Source organism: Tachypleus tridentatus, chromosome 10 (genome assembly GCF_004210375.1).
Source record: "Tachypleus tridentatus isolate NWPU-2018 chromosome 10, ASM421037v1, whole genome shotgun sequence".
Classification (NCBI taxonomy): Eukaryota; Metazoa; Arthropoda; class Merostomata; order Xiphosura; family Limulidae; genus Tachypleus; species Tachypleus tridentatus.
The window spans coordinates 63,973,871-63,997,585 of NC_134834.1; the positions used below are offsets into that span (position 1 = coordinate 63,973,871).

Below are 23,715 nucleotides of genomic sequence, written 5' to 3' on the forward strand. Positions count from 1 at the left end.
TCTTCTTCTAAAGACTTGCTCGTTGTCAATGGAAGCTATGGCTACATCTATACTATTGTCTTTTCTAAAATTGTGATAGAGGTTTTTTACGCTTGTTATAAAGAACTCCACATTCTGTTTTTGCATTTTTATCAATGTCATATGATTTGATATGCAATTTAATACTTTTATATGCTCATTGTTAAAAAGGTGTTTTTGTTAGAGGATTGTATTATTTTTCTCAGAAATACGAGATTAAAAATTTTGCTATAGAAGTATTCATCGATTTTCATTAAGTAGTCTCGCTTCTTTTAGTTATTCCAAACTAGCTTCTTTTAGTTATTCTAAACTAGCTTCTCTTTAGTTATTCTAAACTAGCTTCTCTTTAGTTATTCTAAACTAGCTTCTCTTTAGTTATTCTAAACTAGCTTCTCTTTAGTTATTCTAAACTAGCTTCTCTTTAGTTATTCTAAACTAGCTTCTTTTTAGTTATTCCAAACTAGCTTCTTTTTAGTTATTCTAAACTAGCTTCTTTTTAGTTATTCTAAACTAGCTTCTTTTTAGTTATTCCAAACTAGCTTCTTTTTAGTTATTCTAAACTAGCGAATTAGATCTATCCAAGTATGGAAGACGCAATTTAAAACATTTGAGTTGTGGTTCTTAAAATAGAATCTTGGAAAGGTATGTCACACCGAAAAATTAAGATATTTTATCTAAAGCAGGAAGAAGCTGCTGACAGACAAAAACAAACAAACTGATAATATTAATAGTTCTGTTAAATTACAGATCGCCGATTGTCTTAGCGTCTCGATTTTTTTTTTTTTTTTTTGCATATGTATAACATTTTCGGATTTAGCGTACAAGTTATCCATTTCTCTATGTTTCTCCCCCCTCCCTTGTGGGACAGAGGTAAGTCTGCAGGTATGAAGTTCTAGAAACTAGTTTTCGATACTTACTAGGTAGATACAGATACTTTATTAGCAATTACAAAAGTTTGTCGTCTATCAAGTGATGTTTCATTGTTAAGACCAAACCTATACCAATCTTGTTGGAACGCAAAAAGGGGTCGCATTTCGGTGCAACGAGAAGTTCATATGCTGTACACGTGAAAAAACACGTTAACACGTGTATAGAGCTTTTGTAATGAGTTCTTTAGGTTTAGTTGATGTAGTAATTTATTTTCATTCTCGTAACATTCATGTTGGGGAGCGTCTATATAGACAAATATTTAATCGATTATATAGGAGTAATATGGTTACATCATTACCGAAGGAACAATCTCATGTGTACGATTTTTATTTCTACGATACTATTCAAGAAAATATTGCTCTTAAAGATAAGATCCAAAACTGGCCATTAATTTGCATGTCTATTAGTTGATGAAGTTTTAGTTTGTAGAGTTACAACCGTACCTACATGCGAATGTTTTAATGCATTTTTCATAGTGTATAAAAGTAAGTAGGGTTTGAATACACATCTAACGAAGTTTATTGGATAGAGATATATTCATGTTTTATAAAGACCTCCGTTCTCCAAGTGGAGAAATATCTATTTGTGAACGTCATTTACACAACATGAGTAGCAGTACAAAATGTTAGAGACAAGATGCGTTGTAATTATCATGCATAGAGTTTTTGGATTTAGTAAAAATAATGCAAAAACTAGTTTATATAATGAAAACAAATTTATTCATATATCAACGATTGTTATTGAAGGTTGGGGTAGTTAAAATTCACATTTGTGGGGAACTCTAAATACCTTATTACTAGGTCATATTAAACAAGATATTTTAATCTCGGTAAGGTCAACTACCAAATGTTTTCATTCAAATTCGAACATAAGATTATATAAAAACACTAACGAAAATATTAAATTATCTAATCAAAAACAAGTTAACAATATCACCAATCAACGTTATGAAACAATTGAAAGAGAGTTACTGAATTAGTGTTGAAACAAAAGAAAAAGAACCAGATTCATCGTTATTAGATCACGAAGTCAATAACCGAGATAGCACCAACTAGAGTTTAGTAGCTTATTACGAAATGTTTCCCTTAAATATGGAATATAGTTGTCTTCACAGCAATATCCTCACACATCTTTGATAAGCGTGATCAATAGTTTCATGTAGGTTCCAGAAGTGTCGTTCTGGAAAGAGGATATTAAGTTAATTAACTGTAGTCATTACATCAGAACGATAAGTGTTCTATAAAAAATATATTAAGTGTTAATCATGGATAACCAAGCCTAAAAGTTTAGTTCAGAGAATAGTTTTTACTTACAACGATCGCTTCTTCTAACGAATCCTCGTACAATTTTTGGTACTGACGTTTTATTCTCTTCATATCCATTTCACAGCGGGTGGCAATAATACGAATAAGAGTCTGTTCGTCTGTACCTATACCCTGGAGGATGAAAGAAGAAACAAGTTAACTTATTGAAATAACTGGTTGTCCTTACGTTCATGAGCCACTTTCTTAGCGAAGAGACAAAAAAGTTACAAATGAGGTTTTTGGTATGATGGAGTAATAGGTTTGGTCAGTTGTCACCAGCGTTGAAAGTACACCATGTGGCTCAAAGGATACGCAATCTCTGTACTTGTAAGCAGTGTTCACATACATACTCTAATAAACCAATAAGAAAATATACCCACTTCTTTCGCGTACTCTTTGTTTGTTATATTCGCTTAAAGTGGTCCAGTAAGTTATTTTATTTCCTGTAATTTGTAAGCGACAAAGTATTTGAATATTACCATAAAATTATATCAATAAAGAAAGTTGCAGTATTACCAAAACGATAAAATGTGCAAGTGTTAATCTTGTAAGAGTGAAAATGTTAAACGGATAACAAACCAGAAATTAGAACTCGGATACGCGATTTAAGAGATTAAAGTTAAATTCAGAGATAACGTAGATCAGGTAACGATGTCGTTTTGCTCTAAAAACAAAATAAAAATAAACTGCATAATTAGGTTATTTAATGAAGGGTGGTTAAAAAGAGGATTGTTACAAAAAATTAGTCTTGTAAAGAGGAAGTTCTATACAAATTTAAGTATTACGGGCACGAAATATTAAAATTAACATGCATGTTTAAAACAAAATTGACATTTGGTACAGAAGTTAAACTGACCAGTTACAAGTTAATTTAAAATGTTATGAATTTAATATTACTACAGATCATACATAACGCATAGCCAAGAAAACAAGTTTCTTTTTAGAAGACAAATAGTACAAAAGTTCAAATTTCCATACCTTCATAGCCTGGTGAAGTTTTTCTGCAAAAAAACGGGGCATGTTCTCCACACATTTTGCTGAAAGAGCAAGTCTGGCAAGTTAGAATACTAATCAGAGTTAGTAAACATTTTACTGGTTTTAGTTGTGTTAAGTATCTACACTCATCGTTACCGATCGTAAAAATTACCATACGCCACATTTCAGTTAGCATAAAATGTTAAACCTTGGTAAATTTTAGTACACATTTACCAAGTAAAATAATTTGTGGTATTCAAAACTGTACGCGAAACGAATTACATTTGATAGTTCCAGCACTTACCAAACGAAAGCATTCCTGTTCGCAAGTCTCCGGAAAGTTCGCTGTCGATAGCAGACAAAATGGACTGACCAGTAAGCTGTTTGTACTCCCAAAATACCATAAGCAGATGTTCGTAACTTCGGGAGCACACGATAGAATTTAAAAGACAACCTTCTGTTCCTAAATCCTTTATATTAGTTTGTAGGGCCTATAAAACAAGTTATACAGGATGAACTAGTATTTATTAAACATTAAATTAGTTTGAATAATGTTACGGCCTTACTCGGAAGGAGTATCTAAAGCTGCATATAAATACAATACGTAAGATAAGGCAAGTTATTAGTGGCGGCGCAAGGCTTCCCAAAAATGGCATCAATATGAAGTATAGAAGGTAAAATAAGTAACAAATACCCAGGTACATTGCAGAAAAGGTGTTATTTTGAGCTGCGTTTAAATGCAGTTTTAATTGGAAACTCATACTCTGATTAATAATTCGTTATTACAAATCAGAAATAATCTGTTTATGAAAAGGCGTATATGTAAAAGAGGAAGCTCACCTAAATTCCACCCAAGGTAATACATAAAGAAAATCAAGATTAGCTTAGATTGAACATTTAGAATACCATTAAGAGTAAAGTTACAAATCAAAAGAAATATAACAGAAATAGTTTACATAGCAGAAACGAATTACCCCATGTGAAGTTAATACACTGAGGAAAGTAAGGTCACTATCAAGCTATCTTTCATTATGCGTTTATAGTCAATATTACTTCAAAACAATGCACCTGTTTTGGTGATTGGCAGCAAGAGTGTCTAACAGTATCAGTTATTTTGCCCTCCTGGAGTTTAATATGACAGCAAGGTTGCTGGTGTGATTGTTTCCACTGCTGTTGCGCAAGTATGTCTTAAAAAGCTTCAAGCTTCTTACTCACTGGCAGTTGAAGTGAGAGGCAGGGTCACAGCGATGCATACAAGTTTGTGGAGATCCATGAAAGCATCCTTGTATGGCTCCAGCATGGTTGCAAGCTATAATGGTGTGGATACTGTCCCTTATCTTTCTTCCTCGCAATTAGCTGATTCAACTTGTGGACCTCCACTGCGAGGTCATCCTCTGCCACACCATAGTTTGCTGCCCTTCCTAAGAGGGCTTGCTTGTCCAGAAATGTGAAGTGTTTGGTGTTCAATACAGTTTTACCCATCGGAACACATGAGGCATCAGAGGAGAATCTTCTATTTAGCTTGCTGCACATCCTGTTTATGATGGCACAGAAGGAGAGTCTTCTGGCATTGGTTCATCTCTTTGGCCAGTACTAGATGTGATTATGAATTCGTCCAGGTGTCTCTGGGCAGATTGCTGTCCACCTTGATGCAGCATCTCAGTGCGTATTCCCACTTTCTTCCATATATCCTCAGCAGACTCTTCCAAGTCTTTCAATGCTGCTTCAGTTCTCATTTGAGAGACCAGAGATAACAGATTGTATTAGGTTTCTTCACAAGTTCACATTATTCATACAAGCCAAACAATATATTGTTCTTATAAGCGTGGCAAGCACCTATTACAATAATGAAACTACATTTCATTAAATTAGGCACTTCTGAATAACTCAATGACAATTTCAAAAATTCATTCTAGAATTGTTTTAAAAAAATTTGGTCAGCTAGCATGCAAGGTTATTATCTAATCACAAGTATAACATTAATTGGATTGTAAGTCACAATTTTAAGTGTACGCCACAACCATCATTACAATTTTGGATGGCTGATACACAATGCAAAATGATCTCACAGAGAACATAACACCAGCTAAATGCTTCATAGTTTTGACCAATACACAATACACTTATACATGCATGTTAAGTTATGTTTTACTTTTCAATAAAGGATAAATGAAATTAATGGGCAAGTACCTGTGAAACCTTTGGTTTATCAAGTAATATCCCTGATGATCTGTTGTAACTTAAAATCAACGTGGTTGTCTAATCTTCGTCAAAGCTCAAGATAGAATGGCATTACACAGGGAGCGGCAATACAGTGCACGAGTTTCAGTGCATTCAGTACGTTGCTATGGGACGTATGACATACTTCCGTCTTAATGAAGATCTATGTCTCCGATGTTAATTGTTAAGCAAGGCCAACAATTGCGTTTTCCATATTTTATGAAAATATGTAGGTAACAATATGGGGGTTCAAGCCCCCCCCCTGGCGCCCCACTGTAAGTTATCCTAATAATATTTGCCTCAAATCAAGAACTAGATATTCTAAGAACATTATAGAGAGTTAATTCTTATGGTGAAGAGCCAATGACTGTTAAGTTTGAGTAATCACATAATTAACAAAATTTGGGTATTAAAAACAGTTTCTTAAAAATATTTTTCACTTGAAAAAAAGGGTAGTGTTTGTTTGTTTTTTTTAATAGCAAGTTAAAGAAATGTTTAAGCAACCTGAAGCAAGACGGATGCATAAAACTTTACTACATGCTGAAGTAAAGTGGAACTCAAAGTTACAAAGCTACAATTGTGTGCGAGATCATAAGCCAGTTTGTATAATTACTTAAGTGATAAGTTAGTGTTCGCAGCTTCCTTCTAATAAAGGAAACCTTGAAATTAGTCAACCTTTAACTAGGGATGGTGTCCACACATTGTTCACTGAAACAGTATTAACAAATAGAGAGAATAGAATGATGAGAAACGACTCGTTGGGAACTGTTAACCTGAAAATGAACTGAGGTCGAAACGTTGTGGGATATTGATTTTTTTAAAAAGAAACTACCATTTTTGAGATCTTAATCATAAAATGATGAACCCAAAATAGTTGGGTTCTAATGGTATAGCAAATGCACGTAAAAAATGTACAAATCCCAACATGCAGAAAACATACAAGCGTATGTGAAAAGCACTAGTAATTTGATCAACTCCAATCATCACATGAAAATTAAAGTGACACAATTTAGGTGCATAAAGCTAGCTCTATGAAGATAGAAAACAGGTACGCTATTGTGAAAGGTTGTAGTAAATATTTTAAATCTTTAATTCCAATAAATTGTTTTTGTTCGATAAACTAGCGGTATTATACTGGAGTTAAAACTTCAATATTTACATTTATACAAAATATGAAACATTTAATTAAGAAATACCTTTGCATCTGTATTTGCTTTCTCAGGATCAGCCGGGTCCTCTTCTCTTTCACCCTGTTAAATGTATTTAAGTACAATTAGGCTAAAAGTTGTACGTAGTTCCCTTTGTGCATACATTATTGACTGATTGATTTAGTGTTTTATGGCACAAAGCAGCTAGGCTATTTGCGCCAAACGTACAGTACAGAGGTAAAAATAAATTAAATGCAGTAAAATACATAAAAGGGAATGAATGAAGGTAAAACAAAACATCATTGAAAAACAGAAAAAGCATAAAACCAATGTTGACACCTAGTCTACAATGTTGAGAGAAACCAGAGTAAAAGAAGTTGTAAAGGACTTTCTCTAGCAAAATGGTAATGATCCTAACCTGCCAGGAAGACTAACAGGTAAGTAACAAAAACCACCGTTAATCACCTGAAGTTGGTCTTTCCAGTCCTGGTTCCGGTTAAGTGTCATTATGGCCAGTACTAAAAGGTAATAAAAGTGTTAAATGACATGCAGCAAAAGTGTAATAACAACTCGCCAGGACGATTAACGGGTAGTTCAAACAGTAGCGTTATTCACCTGAAGTTGGCCTTTCCAGTCCTGGTGTCGAGTTATTTAATGTTCAGGCCATTTTCTAATGTCAACTTGAACTAGAGAGATTGAGACTGAAAAGGGAACCACAATTAAAAAGGTGTAATGAATAAATATGCAACACTTAAATGAGGTTAAAAAGATTAATGGCCATTAAAAAACTAAAAACTTTATCAAGGTGAACAGTGTCACCATCACCAATAACTGTTCAATGTTACAGATAAACCATGGAACAGAACATGTTTAAAATGGTGCCGTCGTTGAGAGTCGTAATGATGGCAAGAAAGTAAAATGTGGCTTACAGAGATTTGAGTGTTACACAAACTACACTGGTGCAACAGTTCCAGATAAAAGAAAACGATGAGTTAAAAACTGACCAATGCGTAGTCTAGTTAGAACAACTTCCTCCTTCCGAACCTTACGGAAGCTAGACGGCGAAAGCCCAATATAGGGTTTTATTTGGAAAAGCTCGTTGTCACGTTGCTCACTTCAAGTGGACTGCCAGCTGGCACAGAGCCGAGCCTTGAATACAGGACCATAGTCCATGTACGGAATAGGCATAGTGGTGATAGTGCCAGAGGAGATAGATTTAGCTGCCATGTCTGCAAGCACATTCCCGCGAATACCAAACGTGGCCTGGTATCCAGAAAAACTGGATAGAAGTACATGTTAATGAGAAATGGGCCAGTCAGCGAGAACAGGGTGTGAGCCAAGGTGAAGTAATTCCAAGGCCAGCAGAGAACTAAGGGAGTCAGTATAAATAGTGCAGTCGGAGTACTGCTCAGCTCCAATATGATCCAGGACAAGAGATATGGCGTACAGTTCAGCAGTGAACACAGAAGCTGTAGAGGGTTCTGCACGCAACCACCAAACCGTAACAAACCATTGCAGAGCCCACAGAGTCACCCGATTTTGAACCATCCGTATAAATTGAAATAGAAAGGGTATTCGAAACATGTTCAGTAAAAAGACGGTACTTCCAACCGGGAGTATCTGCCTTTTTCGGATGACTCAAAAAAGATCACATTTGGGGGCTGTAATAAGCCATGGAGGGGGGAGGATGGGCTGACCAGTGGATTCTGCAATGTTTTCCAAAGACAGACCCAATTTATCCAATTGTGCCTGGATGCGAAGGCCAAAAGGAGCAAAGGCAGATCGTTTGTTTTAAAAAAGTAAGGCCCACTGAGAAAGGAAAACACATCCAAGTGGGATGCTTTGGTAAGGAGCGAAGTTTCGAAGAATACAGTAAAGACAGTTGCAAACAGCGAAGTTGCAGAGAAGGTTCGTGAGATTCCACATATAAGCTCTGAACTGGGGAGGTGCAGAAAGCCCCAGTGCAGAGTCGAAGTCCTCGATAATGAATGGGGTCCAACATCTTTAAGGCAGAGGGCAGAGCCATAAACCATTGATCCATAGTAGAGTTTTGAACGAATAAGAACACTATATCTTTAACATAGAACATCAATCTGCTCCCCAACTGGCAGTAGAGGACATGGAGAATGTTCAGCACTCTTGTGCATTTGACCCGTAGCTGCTTGATGTGTGGTATAAAGGTCAGCTTAGGTCAAAGATAAGCCCCAAGAACTTGGTCTCAGGGACCACTTGCAGTGAAACTTCACCGATAGAGTTCAGGATCAGGATGGATACCCCATTGGTAGCAAAAGTGCATGCAAACGGTTTTTGAGAGAAAAATTAAAGCCGTTCGCCATAGTCCACTTCAGTAACACGATTGAGGGCAGTTTGTAGTTACCGCTCAATATATCTCATGTTTGACGACTGACACGAGATGTAAAAGTCGTCAACATAAAGCCCATTTGCAACAGTGAGAGGGAGTTGTTCAGTGATGGCATTTATCTTTATACTAAGAAGTGTGACACTCAAAACAGAGCCCTGAGGGACCCCAAGTTCCTGTACAAAAGAACGGGAAAATGTCGAACCCACACGAACTTGAAATCTCCTATCCATTAAAAAGTTAATAAACATAGATAAATGGCCACGTAACCCATATATATTATATATGAAGATCTCGCAAATGCCATACCATGTTGTGTCATAAGCCTTCTCAATGTCAAGGAATATTGAAACAAGATGTTGGCGTTTGAGAAAGGCTTCCCTGATTGACGTTTCAAGTCGAATTAGGCGATCCGTGGTGAAATGCTGTCGTTGGAACCCACATTGGTTGGGCGAGAGAAACCAAACAAGACAAGCATTAACCATCCTCTCCAAGGTCTTACAGAGACAGCTCGTCAAAGCAATTGAACAATATTGAAGGAATCTTGGGATCTTTCCCAGTTAAAAATAAGTAGAAGAATATCAAAAAAAGCAGGAGAGATAGCGCAGCATGTCATAGTGTACATCAAGCCCGACAGATGTACTGCCAGGCCGATGAAGGGCCATTTTCAGTTCCACCAGTGTAAAGGGACAATTATAGTCAAAAAGACAGTTCGAAAGGCAAGAAGTGAACGCTCTTCGAGTCTTGATGGCCAAGAAGGTGGAGGAACAAGCAGAAGTGCTAGTTACCCGGTAGAAGCTTTCACCTAGAGTATCGGCGTTGCTCTGGACATCAGTTACCTCTTGGCCATCAGAGAGCAAGATGCTGAGGGGAACAGAATTGTAGTGCCCACTGACCTTTCGAATCCTGTCCCATATGACCTTAGAACTGGTAGTAGAAGATATGCTAGTTGTGGACTTAATCCAAGATTCCTTCTGGCTTTGACGTCTTGCACACCTAGTATGTGCACGAACCCGTTGGAAAGCGATGCGGTTCGAAAGTGGGGGATATCTACGGAAAGTATCCCAAGCCCGTTTTTGAGCCTTCTGTGCCAAGCAGAATTCCACTATGGAGGAGGATATCGTGGAAAAACGTGTCGAGGTTTTAGAATTACACCGAGCAGCTGCTTGTATAATACAAGCAGTTACCGCTGCTACACAGTCGTCTATTGATGGCTGATTCACAATGGTAGGATCAATTTCTGCAAGATCAGTGAAAGTGGACCAGTGGCTGGTCCAGACTCCACTGGGGCACGCGGATAAGGTGGCATCGACCACGGCCAGTCTCTTTCAAAAGTATAGGAAAATTATCACTGCCTTGTGGATTAATGTCAACGCTCCATGACAAATGGGAGAATAATGAAGGGGAGCAAACAGATCAATAGCAGTAAAGGACTGACTAGGTGCGTGAAAATAGGTGGAAGAACCAGCATTGAAAAGAGAAAAATTGTTATCAGAGAGCATTCGCTCTACAGAGCGACCCCTCCTATCAATAATAGCACTTCCCCAGAGGGTGGGAGATGATGTCCATTAAAGTCCCAAGATTAGAAATGGAGACGGCAACTGTTCAACGAGAGCATCAAGGTATGATTAATCATACGTCTCTCCAAAAGACAGGTAGAGAGAACAAACCGTGATGGTATGACAAGGAAACACGGATGGCTACTGCCTCCAAGGGTATGTTGAGTGACAAAGACAAGGTGGGCACATGCTGATCAACCAATAGTGCTACCCCTCCATGTACTTGTCCATCACACAGCCTGTCATTTCTGTACAGATAAAACTAGAATGGTGACTGTATCAGCAAGTTTTAGAAATGTTTATTTTAAAGGAAAGACACACAGGATGGCAGGAAGCAATCAGTGTTTTGATATCACCCAGTTTAGAACGTAAACCTCGACAGTTCCATTGTATCAAGGTGTCCATTTTTAATGCCTGCATTTAAAACCAAAGGATGTGGATCTTGAGATTTGTTGGACTGTATGGGAGGAACAGAGATTGGTGTAGAAGTCGAGTTAATCTTTTTAACCATGGAGGTCAAAAGGTTTTTTTGTTTCGAAAACGATTGTCTTGGAGGTAGAGAGATCTGTCTGCACTCCCACTGTAGTTGTGGAATGAAGTGCAGCATCATATGCCCAAGATGGAGTGACGGACAGCAATTTCCGAGCCTCAGGATAACTAATGTTATGGGTCGTTTTCAAATGCACCTATTTTTCCTCCAACCATTTTCGACAAGAACGAAAGTAGGAAGGGTGGGAACCATTGCAGTTGACACAATGTGGGTCCGTGTGACACTCATAGGCATCGTGGTCCTTGTCACCACAACGAGCACATGTCAGGGAACCACGACAGAACGTCTTTGAGTGGCTGAACCTCTGACATTGGAAACATCGAGGAGGGTTTGGAATGTACGGCCATACCCTGCAAATTAAATAACTGCCTTGATGGTGGCAGGTGCACGTGGTGATGTAAAATGTCAAAACGAGGATATATGTCGGCAAAATGTCAAAACGAGGATATATGTCGGCAAAATGTCAAAACGAGGATATATGTCGGCAAAATGTCAAAACGAGGATATATGTCGGCAGTGTAATTCCATTTTTGCGAGTACAGATACGCTTCACTGCAGAAACCGAGTGGAGAGACCAGCGAGAATCTGACTCTGGGACGTTCTTAAAGTCCCTCTCAACAATACATCCTCGTGATGAATTTAAGGTAGCATGAAGGGTAACCTCAATAGGTACATCCCCAATTGCCTTTGAATTCAAGAGGAGTTCACTGTGTTGGGATATGGATGTTTCAACGTCTCCAGTTCGAAGCTTCTTTACTGATTTTGGAGAGCCAGCAAGTCCCTCTAGTCCCTTCTGAATAAAAAAGGGAGACATTTACCCTAAAAAAGGTTTTTCTGAAAAAGAATGTAATACAAGAAAATGGGGTACAAGTATTACAGATGAAGATTGCTGCTCAAAGTCTTCAAGACGTGGTCGTTTATTTCACTATTTTATTTTATTTTTTTTTTTTTTTTATTGGAGGATCCATAGGAAAGAAGGAAAATTTCGGTACCTACCGATTCCACCCACCATGGAGCCCTACGAGGGAATGCACTACAATGTCATGCAAGGACACTGCAGAAACGCCAGGGTTTCGTGAGCACTATACCCCATCACTAGGATCAGACAATGTCCACAACACCCGTCGAGAACTTTCAACACTGGTACTTGGTTGACTCAAGCCCAAGTGGACAAGCCGATTGACCCAGGGGGCCACCCAAAGGCCACCCGTCTACAGGAATTCAAGGTCAAAGTGGTGTGTTAGGGTTGGAACCCTCAACCACCAGGATCCTCTCCTTCCCTTCACGGGTCGCCACGCACGGCAAACACGTGGGTGGATGTTTAGATCCCAGAGGAGGTAAACTGAAAGAACAGAACCTTCCCTGGGAGGTCCCCTCACCACGAACAGGAATCCACACCAATGGGAACATACATATATTACTGTATGTTTGCTTTAAGACGTACAATATTAAGGTCATTTTGAGATGACCTCAGCGTAATCGTCAATAAATAGTACAGTTATAAAATAATTCGTTAATAATGATGAAGTCTGCTGAAAACAAGAACTTGTGTAGAAGTTTAAGGTAGGAATCGAGAAGATTGTAAAAGTAGAAAATAAAACAAAATTCCAGTAAAGGGAGTTAGTCAGGAAGGTCAAAATACATTTGCGATTTACGCATACCATTAGCGTATTGTTGAAACGTTTGTGAATTTAGACCAACAAGTGAAAATGCCTTAGATGTTAAAGTCAAATGACAACTTTTCCAGATAAAAAATACGCTTCAACATTAAAAACTAAATCCGACGATTCAAACCACGCACTACACTAAAATATCAGTGGAAAAAAGTAATTTATTAGTCGATACAAATTAGTCGTTTGACAAGAAGGAAGGTAATCAAAAATACCAAGCTAGGGGAATTTGCAACGAGATTTAAACTAAGAATCACGATACTACAAAGTAACATTTGGAGATTCGCTAGATTTCTCCAATAAGGATCGAGTACAGAAGAGATCACGGTGTTAAATCGAAAACTTAATTTAAGAATTTACGATGAAATGAGCAAAATATGAAACAAAACAAAAACGACTGTCATAACTGTGTTGTATTTGCATGAAGTTGTTCCTAACAGAGAAAACGCAGTTTCATATGCAAGTATAGTGAAGTTGCTCTTAAAAGAATTGGTCTATTGAAGTTTATCGTCTAAGGATAAGCAGGGATAGTAAAACCAAAAAGTTAATTAAAAAGTTAATACCAAAATTCGTACAACTTGGACGATAATTTTAATACGGATTAACTGTATGAAACTACACCTTTATTAACGCTTTAGTACGATAAAACAAAGTGAAAAACTTTACATAGAACTCCAAGAAAAACGTACAATAATGATACGATCGCAGTTAAACATAGAAATAAACATTCGATGCGAACTACTAAGATGTCATTGGTAGTGGCAGGATTAAAAATACTATAGTTGATCTTTGTTTAATGTCGTGCAAAGCTACACGAGTGCTCTAATCTAGCCGTATAATTTAGTAGTTTGAAACTAAAGGGAAGGCAGCTAAGTCATCACCACCCACCGCAAGCTCTTGGGTTACTCTTTACCAACTAATAGTGGGATTGACCATCATGTTATGACTAGACCTCGCGACCCTCAGATTACGAGTCGAAAGCCCTAACTATCTGGCTTTAGCACTTAAAATACGGGTGAACTCACTTAGGGTGAAAATGTTATTTGTTTACTCTTCCCCACTTAAGAAGTTTAAGTCTGGAAAAAATTCATTGTAAATCACCTTCTGGTACGTGAAGTAAATTCATGTAACCAAGACCAATTAAACCCTCTACCCTTGTCTTATAGCTGCCAAGTCTAGTTTAAAGCTCTTAACGTTCCGTTCTTCAGTACCATGTACAGAAATTTCTTACTAAGCAATTTGGAAGTAGCTATATAAAATGTTAAATAAATTTCCTGATAAAGTTTTACTTATTGTAAAAATTAAGATTAAATGTCGTAATAGTACAAGTAATATAAAAATTGTATTTGTCACTCCAAATAGCTATGAAGCTTATTACATTCCTTTGTCAATCAAAGTATGTCGGCAATTAGAAGAATGTTCTCGATGTCATCGTAATTAAGTATAAATTTAATTGATGTCATAATAACCACATTGTACTTACCGATATCATGGAAATAAAGAGCCTTCCAAGACATTCCGACATCTTATCCGCGATATCATCTTTCAACTTCCTCTGGTACACTGATGAAAAGTTTACAAAATATGATTTATTAATAAACATACCTTGCAAAACGCTTTTTATTGTAAACTAGATTAAAATTAGAATACAAAAAAGCTTAGTTTCACAGGTATTTCTGTATACTAAACAAGTAACGTCGAAACCTTAATACTTTTTCTATCCCAAAGAATGAGAAAGTGAGCCAACGTGTTGCCCCTTCTAGTAGCACAGCTGAAGGTCTGCGAACTTGCAATTCTATAAACGGGTTTACCATATCCGTGATGGTAGAGCAAAGTCCATTTTGCATCTGTGCTCAACTTAAAACAATTTTCTGGCGCGAGTTCAAAAGGAATAACCTTTAGTCTATTGAAATACTATAAAAAAAAAAGTTCGAAAAGCCAAAAGGTTGAAAACCATTCAAGTGGTTAGGCAAAAGTTTACAAAAACTTGTATTCTCTTTTTGGTAGGTGGATATAAACCTTAAAAGTATCTACTTACGTTTTCATATGCTTCAACAATTGCTATCATTTCTTCATTACATCTTGTACAAAGTATCTCAACAAAAGAGTCTTCTTTTGTGTCAAGCTCCAATAAAGAGCTTAGTTCCTCAGCCAAAAAGTCATTCGTAGGTGTTAGAAGAGCTACAAGAGTAGCCTCAAAGTCACCACTTAATTCATTTCTCAAATTATCAACAAGTTCCTGTAAACAAAATATTGCTTTACTACGATGACAAATTATTCCTTATTGGATTTAATACTATATGGTGGTGGTAGTTCGAAATATTAAATAAACAATACCTTTGCTTATGTCATTATTACGGAAAGCTATAGACTGGTACCATTAGTATAAAAGATGGGCAATTACTATTTAGCGTCATGTTCAAAAGTAAAATGAATTTAACGTTTACAATATTCACCTTAGCATTTATTAAAAATTAGGTAAAACTAACAAGCCGGTTGTAGCGTTAAAACAAAATATGAATCGCAGTTACAACGGTATAAAAAAAAAAAAAAAACATTTTACGTAAGTAAACTGAAGCCAAGAATAAACATTGAAACCTGTATTAAGTAGATACAGTATGTCAATTTTAGTTTAATGCAACTGCGATCATTATAGTGATGAGTCAGCTCTCCTTTTCTACATACACCCTTGTGCAAATTGAAGCAAATGGTCATTTTACAATATATTCAGCATGGCGACCGGTGTAGACTCGCTGAATTCCTTTAATAGTAATTTTTTCACACAGACGGCGTCATTAGCTGTGTTTTGCAGTATGGTCGATCTAATTTTGGGATATATGACGAAATTGAAGAATATTACGTCATTCGAAATTGCGTTAGAAGGGCAAGGAGACCAGTCAAAAACAACTTTTTACCAACTCAATGAAGGAAAAACTGTATCAATGGGGTCTGAAATACAAGAACTGGACGCAAGAACAATAGAGGAAGGTGTTATTCGGTGACGAGACTCATTTCTTCGTACACGGTCAAAGAAGTCTGCATGTTTGCAGATCTCCAGGTGAGAAGCTTCAAGAATCTCACAATCAGTTTGTAAAAACATCCCTTGAAGATGTTTGGGGGCTTTTTCAGCTACTATGGCGTCAGAGGCTTACATATCGCAAAAGGTATGATGCGAGGACCACAGTACAAAGTTTTGCAGAGAAGAGTCGTTCCAGAATTGAAAAAGATTTCCAGATGGATCTGGCATTTTTCAGCAAGATCTGGCTCCATGCCACACATTGAAACTTGAATTTTATGACTACAATGCGAATAAAAGTGCTGGACTGACGTTGAAACTCTCCAGACTTAAATTCTATTGAAAATTTTTGGGTGATTTGTAAAGAAAGACTTCGGGAAAAAGACTTACGAAAGATAAGCTAATTGAGGGCATAATTGAGGTGTGGTACCGCGATCCAAAAATTAGTAAACATTGCAGTCAATTCGTGGACTGAATGCCAAAGCGAATTAATGATCCTCTGAAAAATAAAGGCGGTCATATGTATTAATTTGAGAGTAATTTTTGGATTCTCGTAAATAAAACGCAATATTGAAAGAATCATAATTTTCCGTTTTGTTTCAATTAATTTGCACAAGGGTGTAGTTTTAGAATTGAATAAAAACGTTCAGAGTTAAACAAACATTACCTGTTCAAACTGAGTTTTATAAGACAAGGAAATCTTCTGTCTCTCAGAATTGGTACGATGTGCTAAGATGTCTATCATTGGCTGTTCATCAGTCCCTGAAAAATTTAAATTAAATGTTAAAAAGATAAAGCAATTTCTACATTCACACGTTATAAAAAACAAAAAGCTCTTTAACCTTACATTTAGTTGCAAGATAATTAACGTTTAAATAAAACTTAATGGATTCATCGATATTCAGGATAGAGGCATAGCATACGCACCAGTAGTTTTGAAACTGCTGTAGAGAAACATTCAGCTTACCTAACCCTACCATACAGTCCTTTAATGTAGCAGCGTCTGCAACGGGATCGAATGACTTGCTCGGTTTCAGAGTTGCTTGTGCCTGGGAAGCGAGACATTTGTCAATATATAATTAATGATCTAAAAACATTAGGAACAAATCGTACTAATATAACCTTGGTTTCAACTTGTTTTATTTAGCAGAGAGCTACATTAAATTCCGGGGGGGGGGGGTTGTAGAGAAATTAAAATTAGAGGAATTAAAATTAAAAACTTTAGAGGAATAATTTAATGAGGGAGTGGGGAAGAAGACATTAAAATTCTCGAATATTCAAAGCAAGTCCAGAATGCAATTTAGTTCTCAACATAATTAGAAGAATTTAAAATAAATTAAATATTGACGAACACCACTTGAAATGCGGCAAAGTTGTAGGTGGCAGCAACAGTTAATGATGCCCGCTCTTTAAGGGTTAAGAAAAACAAGCCAGTCATCAAAAAATACAAGTACTTACGTGGCATGCCATAGTAAACGGATGTTAGTATCAAATACTAGAAATCGAGAAGCAAGGCTTAAAGCAGGGCGTTACTGGATGAGCAGAAGACACTAATAGATCCGAGTGAAAGTATACCTAGGTGTTGGAAAAAAAAAAAAAAAAAATGACGTAAACAGAACAGTAATGAACATTAGCGAGTTCATATGGAAGTTTAAGATGTATTATTGCAATTACAATGGTAGATTGCATATCAAAAACTCGTTTGTCATACTCGGCCAAGCGTATATTTTAGAATCTCATTCACGTGGGAAATTAGTAAAAATAGATCATTGTGCAAATATTTAAAGCCCAATACAAAGAAGCAGGTAAAGAGTCGTTAAGCTACACTGAATATTTTAATTTAGATGGTTTAGTAAATGGAGCGCGTGTCATTTTGTAGTTACGCTAGACATGGAAGTTTCATTTATGTTCAGAGCCCAGACGTTTCGAGTAACAAGATATATGTAAATAAAGAGTTAAACTGACAGGTATCAACGAGCTTATCCATTCAGTATAAAAAAAGATTTAGTTTTTAATAGACTAATCAGCGAAAGAATACACAGACGTTCATTAATTTGGGTTGAAACTATGAGAGTTAAGCCTACATTTAAACATAGTAAACGTTAAAAACGGAATTATTATTACACAGATCAACATTATTCTTGTACTAAATATAGAGAAAATAATATCCCCACCCTTCAATAATAAAATGCGATACATCAGCAATTTTAATGAGCAAAAGTATTGTTAACAGCAAGTCAGTTTCTAAAACGTACTTTAGACCTAAGAAATTATGCTCCAGTATTTAGGCACAACTTTCACAAGAAGTTAAACACCATTTACTGTACAGTCAGCAGTCAGAATTAATATAGCACCTGATCCGATATTATGGGTAGAAAGAATGTAAGAGTTAAAATAAGAACTGCTCTACTGTAAACAGTATTAATTCTTATACTTACAGATAAGACGTCCATTAAATTTTCCACACAATTTCGTTACAAGTTACAATTTTGTACGAAAGTCTAACAATTTTACATCAAATTTTGAAATGATTTTATAGTTTAGTACGATTTCTTCGTTTGGAAAAAAAAGTTGAACAACGAGCTATCCGTGCTCTGCACAGTATAGGTATAAAAAACATATGATCTTCTATCGTGCAATAGATAATTACAAGTGTAATATCGATTACATCATACAGTGCAGTTAAGCTTAATTATTCAGTCTAATAGTTTAGAATATTGCTGCTTCCACCATGCGAAAGATAGTAAAGAGTTTAGCGTACCAAGTTAGAAGAAACAAGCCTTTTCTCCCTCTACACAATCTTCGTACATTTTATCCTATATGGTAGGAATGTAAATTTATCCAGCATGTCGAAAATCAAATTTTCTAAACCGCTGGTTGAAAGATCCACATATTACGCGTTTTTTTTGTTTTTGTTTTTTTAGATTACGGGGTTATCTGTTCGAGTTATCGTACAGCCAATTTTTTACAGTTCAGAACATACTTGTACTGTTCAAACGATAACCTTAAATCAGATGCGACGTTTATCCCAACTTAACTTATGAACTGCTAAAATAGAAGACAAAGATAGTGAAAGATACTACTTTATCACCAGTTTTCGATTTAATACCAACAGGGAGTTCGGAGACGTTATTTTCGCCTGGACATACCAAAACAAGGTTTACTTTGATATAATAGTATTAGGGAGGGAGGGAAGTGAGCAAATACCGATAAAGATTTTTTGTATTCAAAATCAATGAAACATGTTAATAAGGTTCAAGTAAAACTAATCAATAGATATTTGAAGCATATCCATTCCCAGCTTCGTCATTACACTCAGAGTTATAGAGAGCAGTATAATGTCCTTGGAGCAATATTTTCATAATACAGGGGCAAAGCTGCGAGAAAACGTGTATCACAGTAACTTTAAAAACCACCCCAACGCTTTAAAGATTGGTACAATTGTCGGTATATTGAGGTGTGCGCGCGCGCGTGATATGGGGGGGGGGTGAAGATATATACGATAGTTTATCAAAACACTTGCATTTCGCGTAAATTCAAACAATATAAAACAAAGTGTTTTCATTATTTTAAGACCAAGCTGTTTAGTACTCACTATGGCCCTGTAATTAATTACTAAAATACACTAAAACGGCAAACTAAGAAAGAGGAGGAAGTAAGTGTTGAGAGAAGCTTTATACTCCATTGTAGAGTCCGGTTCTTTTTCAATTATAGGGTCGAAATCTACCCAAGAGATACTACGTCGAATATAAACAAGAATACCTGGAAATAACGACTCATGAAAATAATTAACCAAATAAATGAATAGAGTCTCAGTTACTTTTAAAATTTAAAAAAACACGTTACGGTTATACAGTATAGCCACTATTTTTAACCTTACATAAACACCGAAATAGTTACTAAAATATTTCGGTACATCTTACGCTTTAGAAGTATTTTTCTCTGTACAGTTTTCACATAAGAACTTTCATAGCGTCGAAGTAGCTATTAAAAACATAATTAACAAAGGACTGGGAATAATACAAACAAGAAAATGTAAGCTAATTTGTAAAATCTTAAGTAATACGAATTATAATTACTTTGAGCCTCTCCTGGAACAATTAACATTGTTGTTTTGCAAGACACTGAAGTTCAAAGTAGATAAAAAACAAATACAATTTAGACATATGAAGAAAGAAGCGTGCAAAGTCTTTATATATTTAGACTGCCGAACATACTTTTAACGGTGGTAGTAGAGTCTACGAAATTTCCCGCTATATAATTTTTGACTATTACTTATAAACACAACAATGAAGGTATACTTTTCGAATACGATTTACACTAACTATTATGTGTTGTATTTAAAACACTCCACTTTCTTTCACTTTTAGATGTATTCACACATACACAAAAAAATTACAAACTGTTCATTACTGTATAAACCAAACAAGAACAAACTACTTACCCACTATGTGTTCAAAACTAACTTGTGACACCTCAACCTCCCTCCGTCTGTTATTTGTACTCTTTCTTTTCTTGTGTTTTCACACATGCCATCTACGTCACCACAGGTAATACGTCAAATATGTTGGGCACTGCGAATGTATAAATTATTTTCGTTTGTCTTATCTGAATATTCACCTGCGACAAAATTACGAAACCTGAAATTTTTAAATTTAGTCTAAAACCTAAAAACCGTTATTATTATTAATACAACCTTCTGAGCGAAAGTTAAGAATTGTGTATAAAACTATAAAAGCTACATATATCTGCAATATCCAGTGCCGACGATGCCTTTCAATAATTCCAGGGTTCTTAAAACTTATTGAGATACCCCATATATATAAGTGCTTGAAGCACTATTTACAGTTAAATATTGCTTTGAAGAAGTAAGTTAGTATTATTGATCTAGAAGAGGATCAAGTGATTTGATTGTCGGTATTGGTCACTTGCTAGAAATATATGAATAATTTGAATATTCGTCAAAGTATGCGCTCAATGCTTTCAGTCGAAACCGAAATTTGTTTATGTTCCTAATTATTTTCTCAATCTGCAAATATTATTCTTATAAACTATATTTTTAATGTGAATTATATATTAGTTGTTGGGATTGCAAACTTGTAACGATAGCGTTATGATCGGAAGGCTTAATTAAATAGATTTAGAAACTTCGGTTTGTTTCTTTGTTTTGGAATTTCGCGCAAAGCTACACGAAGGCTATCTGCTCTAGCCGTCCCTAATTTAGCAGTGTAAGACTAGAGGGAAGGTAGCTAGTCATCACCACCCACCACTAACTCTTGTGCTACTCTTTTACCAACGAATAGTGAGATTGACCGTCACACTATACGCCCTCACGGCTGAAAGGGCGAGCATGTTTGATGTGACCTAATGCAATGGGAGTGATAGAATGTGAAAGCCTGTATTACCATGTGTTACAGGGGGTATATGGGGTGTTATGGACAATGTAACCACCTGGCCATGCCGGGCCTTAAATATGTCAACCCAGGGAACACACAATGGCTTCTTTAAGAAAGAACGCATACTGCTAAAACCATAAGGTTACTTGAATATTTTAAAACTAACTTTGGAGTTTGTTATTATAAATATTAACTTTTCAGATCAATGGCCATGTATGTTTAACCATCAACATTTGCCTCTTTTGCAATGGATTTATAAGCTAGACGAGGAGTGTCGTATTTACTATAACATAACATTTTGGAACAACATGGGACCTCTTGGTCCATCTCTGCTGTTCCATACTCTAAAGTAAGTTAAAATAATTTTTTTAAATATCAAAATTCTTCAAGTAAACCCTCATTATTTATGTGTTTAAGAAGCTTTTACTTAAACTCATTTAAATTTACTACTTCTAAGACATTAGAAGAGATCCATTCCAAAGGCCAATCATCCTGTTAACACAATAGAACTGCACTAGATGAATATGGCTCCTATGCTGCCATAGTATTAGTATTCTCATATTCTCACTGTTAAATATGAAAAAAGATTATGTACCAACACTATCAATTCCCTTTACAATCTTAAACATTTCAATAGCAAAGGGTTTTGCTATCATTGCTTTATGAGCTGTCAGGTGGCATTGTAAAGTACAATGTATACTGTGTATTTTTATGATTACTAGTTGATCTTCTGAAGTTAAGATGTTTGTTGATTGCAAGATCACTGAGGTCAAAATGGCTTTGTGGCTTGTACTTTCCAATCTATCCAGCAGAATTTCACTATAAGAGGTACTCATTAATACTTGGTTACAGGTGATTGATTAATTAACCGTATAGGAAAGAAATTGATCATTTTGTCTAATTATGAAACTATACATTTATAACTCTGAATTTAGTAAGCATATCTTAAACACATTTGGTAGACTTTTAGTAAACTTTCAGATTCTATTGTACACAAAATATCAATGTTTTTAATAAACTATTTTTAGTGAATATTTCAATTATGTATGTGTAAATTATCTACGTATGAGTGAAAGATGAACTTAAGGTTAATAACATAATTTTTTTTAACAGTAGAGTTTTGATATTTTATTTGCATAGATCCTGAAAGCTCCATGTTGTACATTTAAAATATGTTTGGCAAGACTTTATCTCTCTTTATATATAATACTATAATATAATATAATACTAACTCTAGACAATTTAATGTATGAAACTAAAACCAATAACATTTTTCCTCTGCACTAATGGCAGTATTTATAAAAAAAATTCAAAACTACTTATCTTAACAATTTCACCTTTTAAATTTAACATTTTTTACATCAATTTTCTTCAAATTATATGAGTTCATTGCTGTATTCTGTACCCACTGGAAGAGTAATCTTCACATCAAAACAATAGTCATTATAGGAGCCATTAACCTTTTACAAATTACATTACAATTAACAGTACTGCTAATGTTTTAATAAATATAAACAAACACATGAAATTTGATACCCTTCACCAATTTGCTCGAGCTGGTAGAATTTTAGAAATTTTGTCTCATTGTTAAGTTAATGATGTTTTGTTAAGTTAAATTTAACAAAGGAGTTTAGTTACTTTTGTTAACACGTGTATAACTGTATACAGAAATATAATGGTTTGTAGTACTTATTGCATACTGAAGCTGTTTGCAGTTCAAAGTGAATAGATTAAAAATTATACATATTCTTTCCCAACCCTAGTTGAGTGTCAAAGTTGAGTGCCCAAGAAAATTCTTATAATTTTCAAATATGAATGTTAGGACACAAACATATATCAGCCATTAGAACACAATGTCACGAAATTACTACAGTTTATGTAGATTTCTAAGTAAGCTACAAATATATTTAAAAATTCCATTACTGGTTGGGCAGTAAATGTGGTTAATACCAAACAAGCAGTTCTCATCAACTAATGAATTAATGACAGCAAAACTGAACAATGAATTGTAATATCTAGTCAGAAGAGAATGGATGACTTGTTTGTTTGTTTCTTTGGAATTTCGCACAAAGCAACTCGAGGGCTACCTGTGCTAGCCGTCCCTAATTTAGCAGTGTAAGACTAGAGGGAAGGCAGCTAGTCATCACCACCCACCGCCAACTCTTGAGCTACTCTTTTACCAACGAATAGTGGGATTGACCGTCACATTATAACGCCCCCACGGCTGGGAGAGCGAGCATGTTTAGCGCGACGCAGGCGCGAACCCGCGACCCTCGGATTACAAGTCGCACGCCTTACGCGCTTGGCCATGCCGGGCCCGAATGGATGACTTTCCTGATGGTTCTAACAAATTTATTGAGATTTCATGAAATGGAAAAAGAAAGGGATATCAAACTTTTGTGATTGTGCATAATTATGCACAGCTTGTGTTTATAATTGTTTGGCAACTGTATCAACCTATTTTGCCCCTGCATAAGAAAGGTCTACCTTTCGAAAGCACTTAGGTTATAGGGTTTCTATTTTATTTTTATCAAGTTTATTTTAGAATTTAGAAAATTCTATAAGTGGGA

General features: G+C 35.8%; 2 protein-coding genes across 2 annotated transcripts; both read right to left on the bottom strand.

Moving 5' to 3' along the window:
• Window positions 1-1,644: 1,644 nt before the first annotated feature.
• On the bottom strand, window positions 1,645-14,368 carry LOC143229445 (annexin-B12-like). Its single transcript, XM_076461782.1, has 6 exons — window positions 14,217-14,368; window positions 6,644-6,697; window positions 3,532-3,718; window positions 3,231-3,289; window positions 2,262-2,384; window positions 1,645-2,127 (listed from the first exon to the last, which is right to left on the bottom strand). Exons 1-6 carry the CDS (start codon window positions 14,334-14,336, stop codon window positions 2,071-2,073), a joined length of 600 nt encoding a protein of 199 aa, XP_076317897.1. The 5' UTR covers window positions 14,337-14,368; the 3' UTR covers window positions 1,645-2,070.
• A 385-nt stretch (window positions 14,369-14,753) lies between these two features.
• On the bottom strand, window positions 14,754-17,219 carry LOC143228363 (annexin B10-like). Its single transcript, XM_076459631.1, has 4 exons — window positions 17,208-17,219; window positions 16,717-16,798; window positions 16,417-16,511; window positions 14,754-14,972 (listed from the first exon to the last, which is right to left on the bottom strand). Exons 1-4 carry the CDS (start codon window positions 17,217-17,219, stop codon window positions 14,754-14,756), a joined length of 408 nt encoding a protein of 135 aa, XP_076315746.1.
• Between the last annotated feature and the right edge of the window lie 6,496 nt (window positions 17,220-23,715).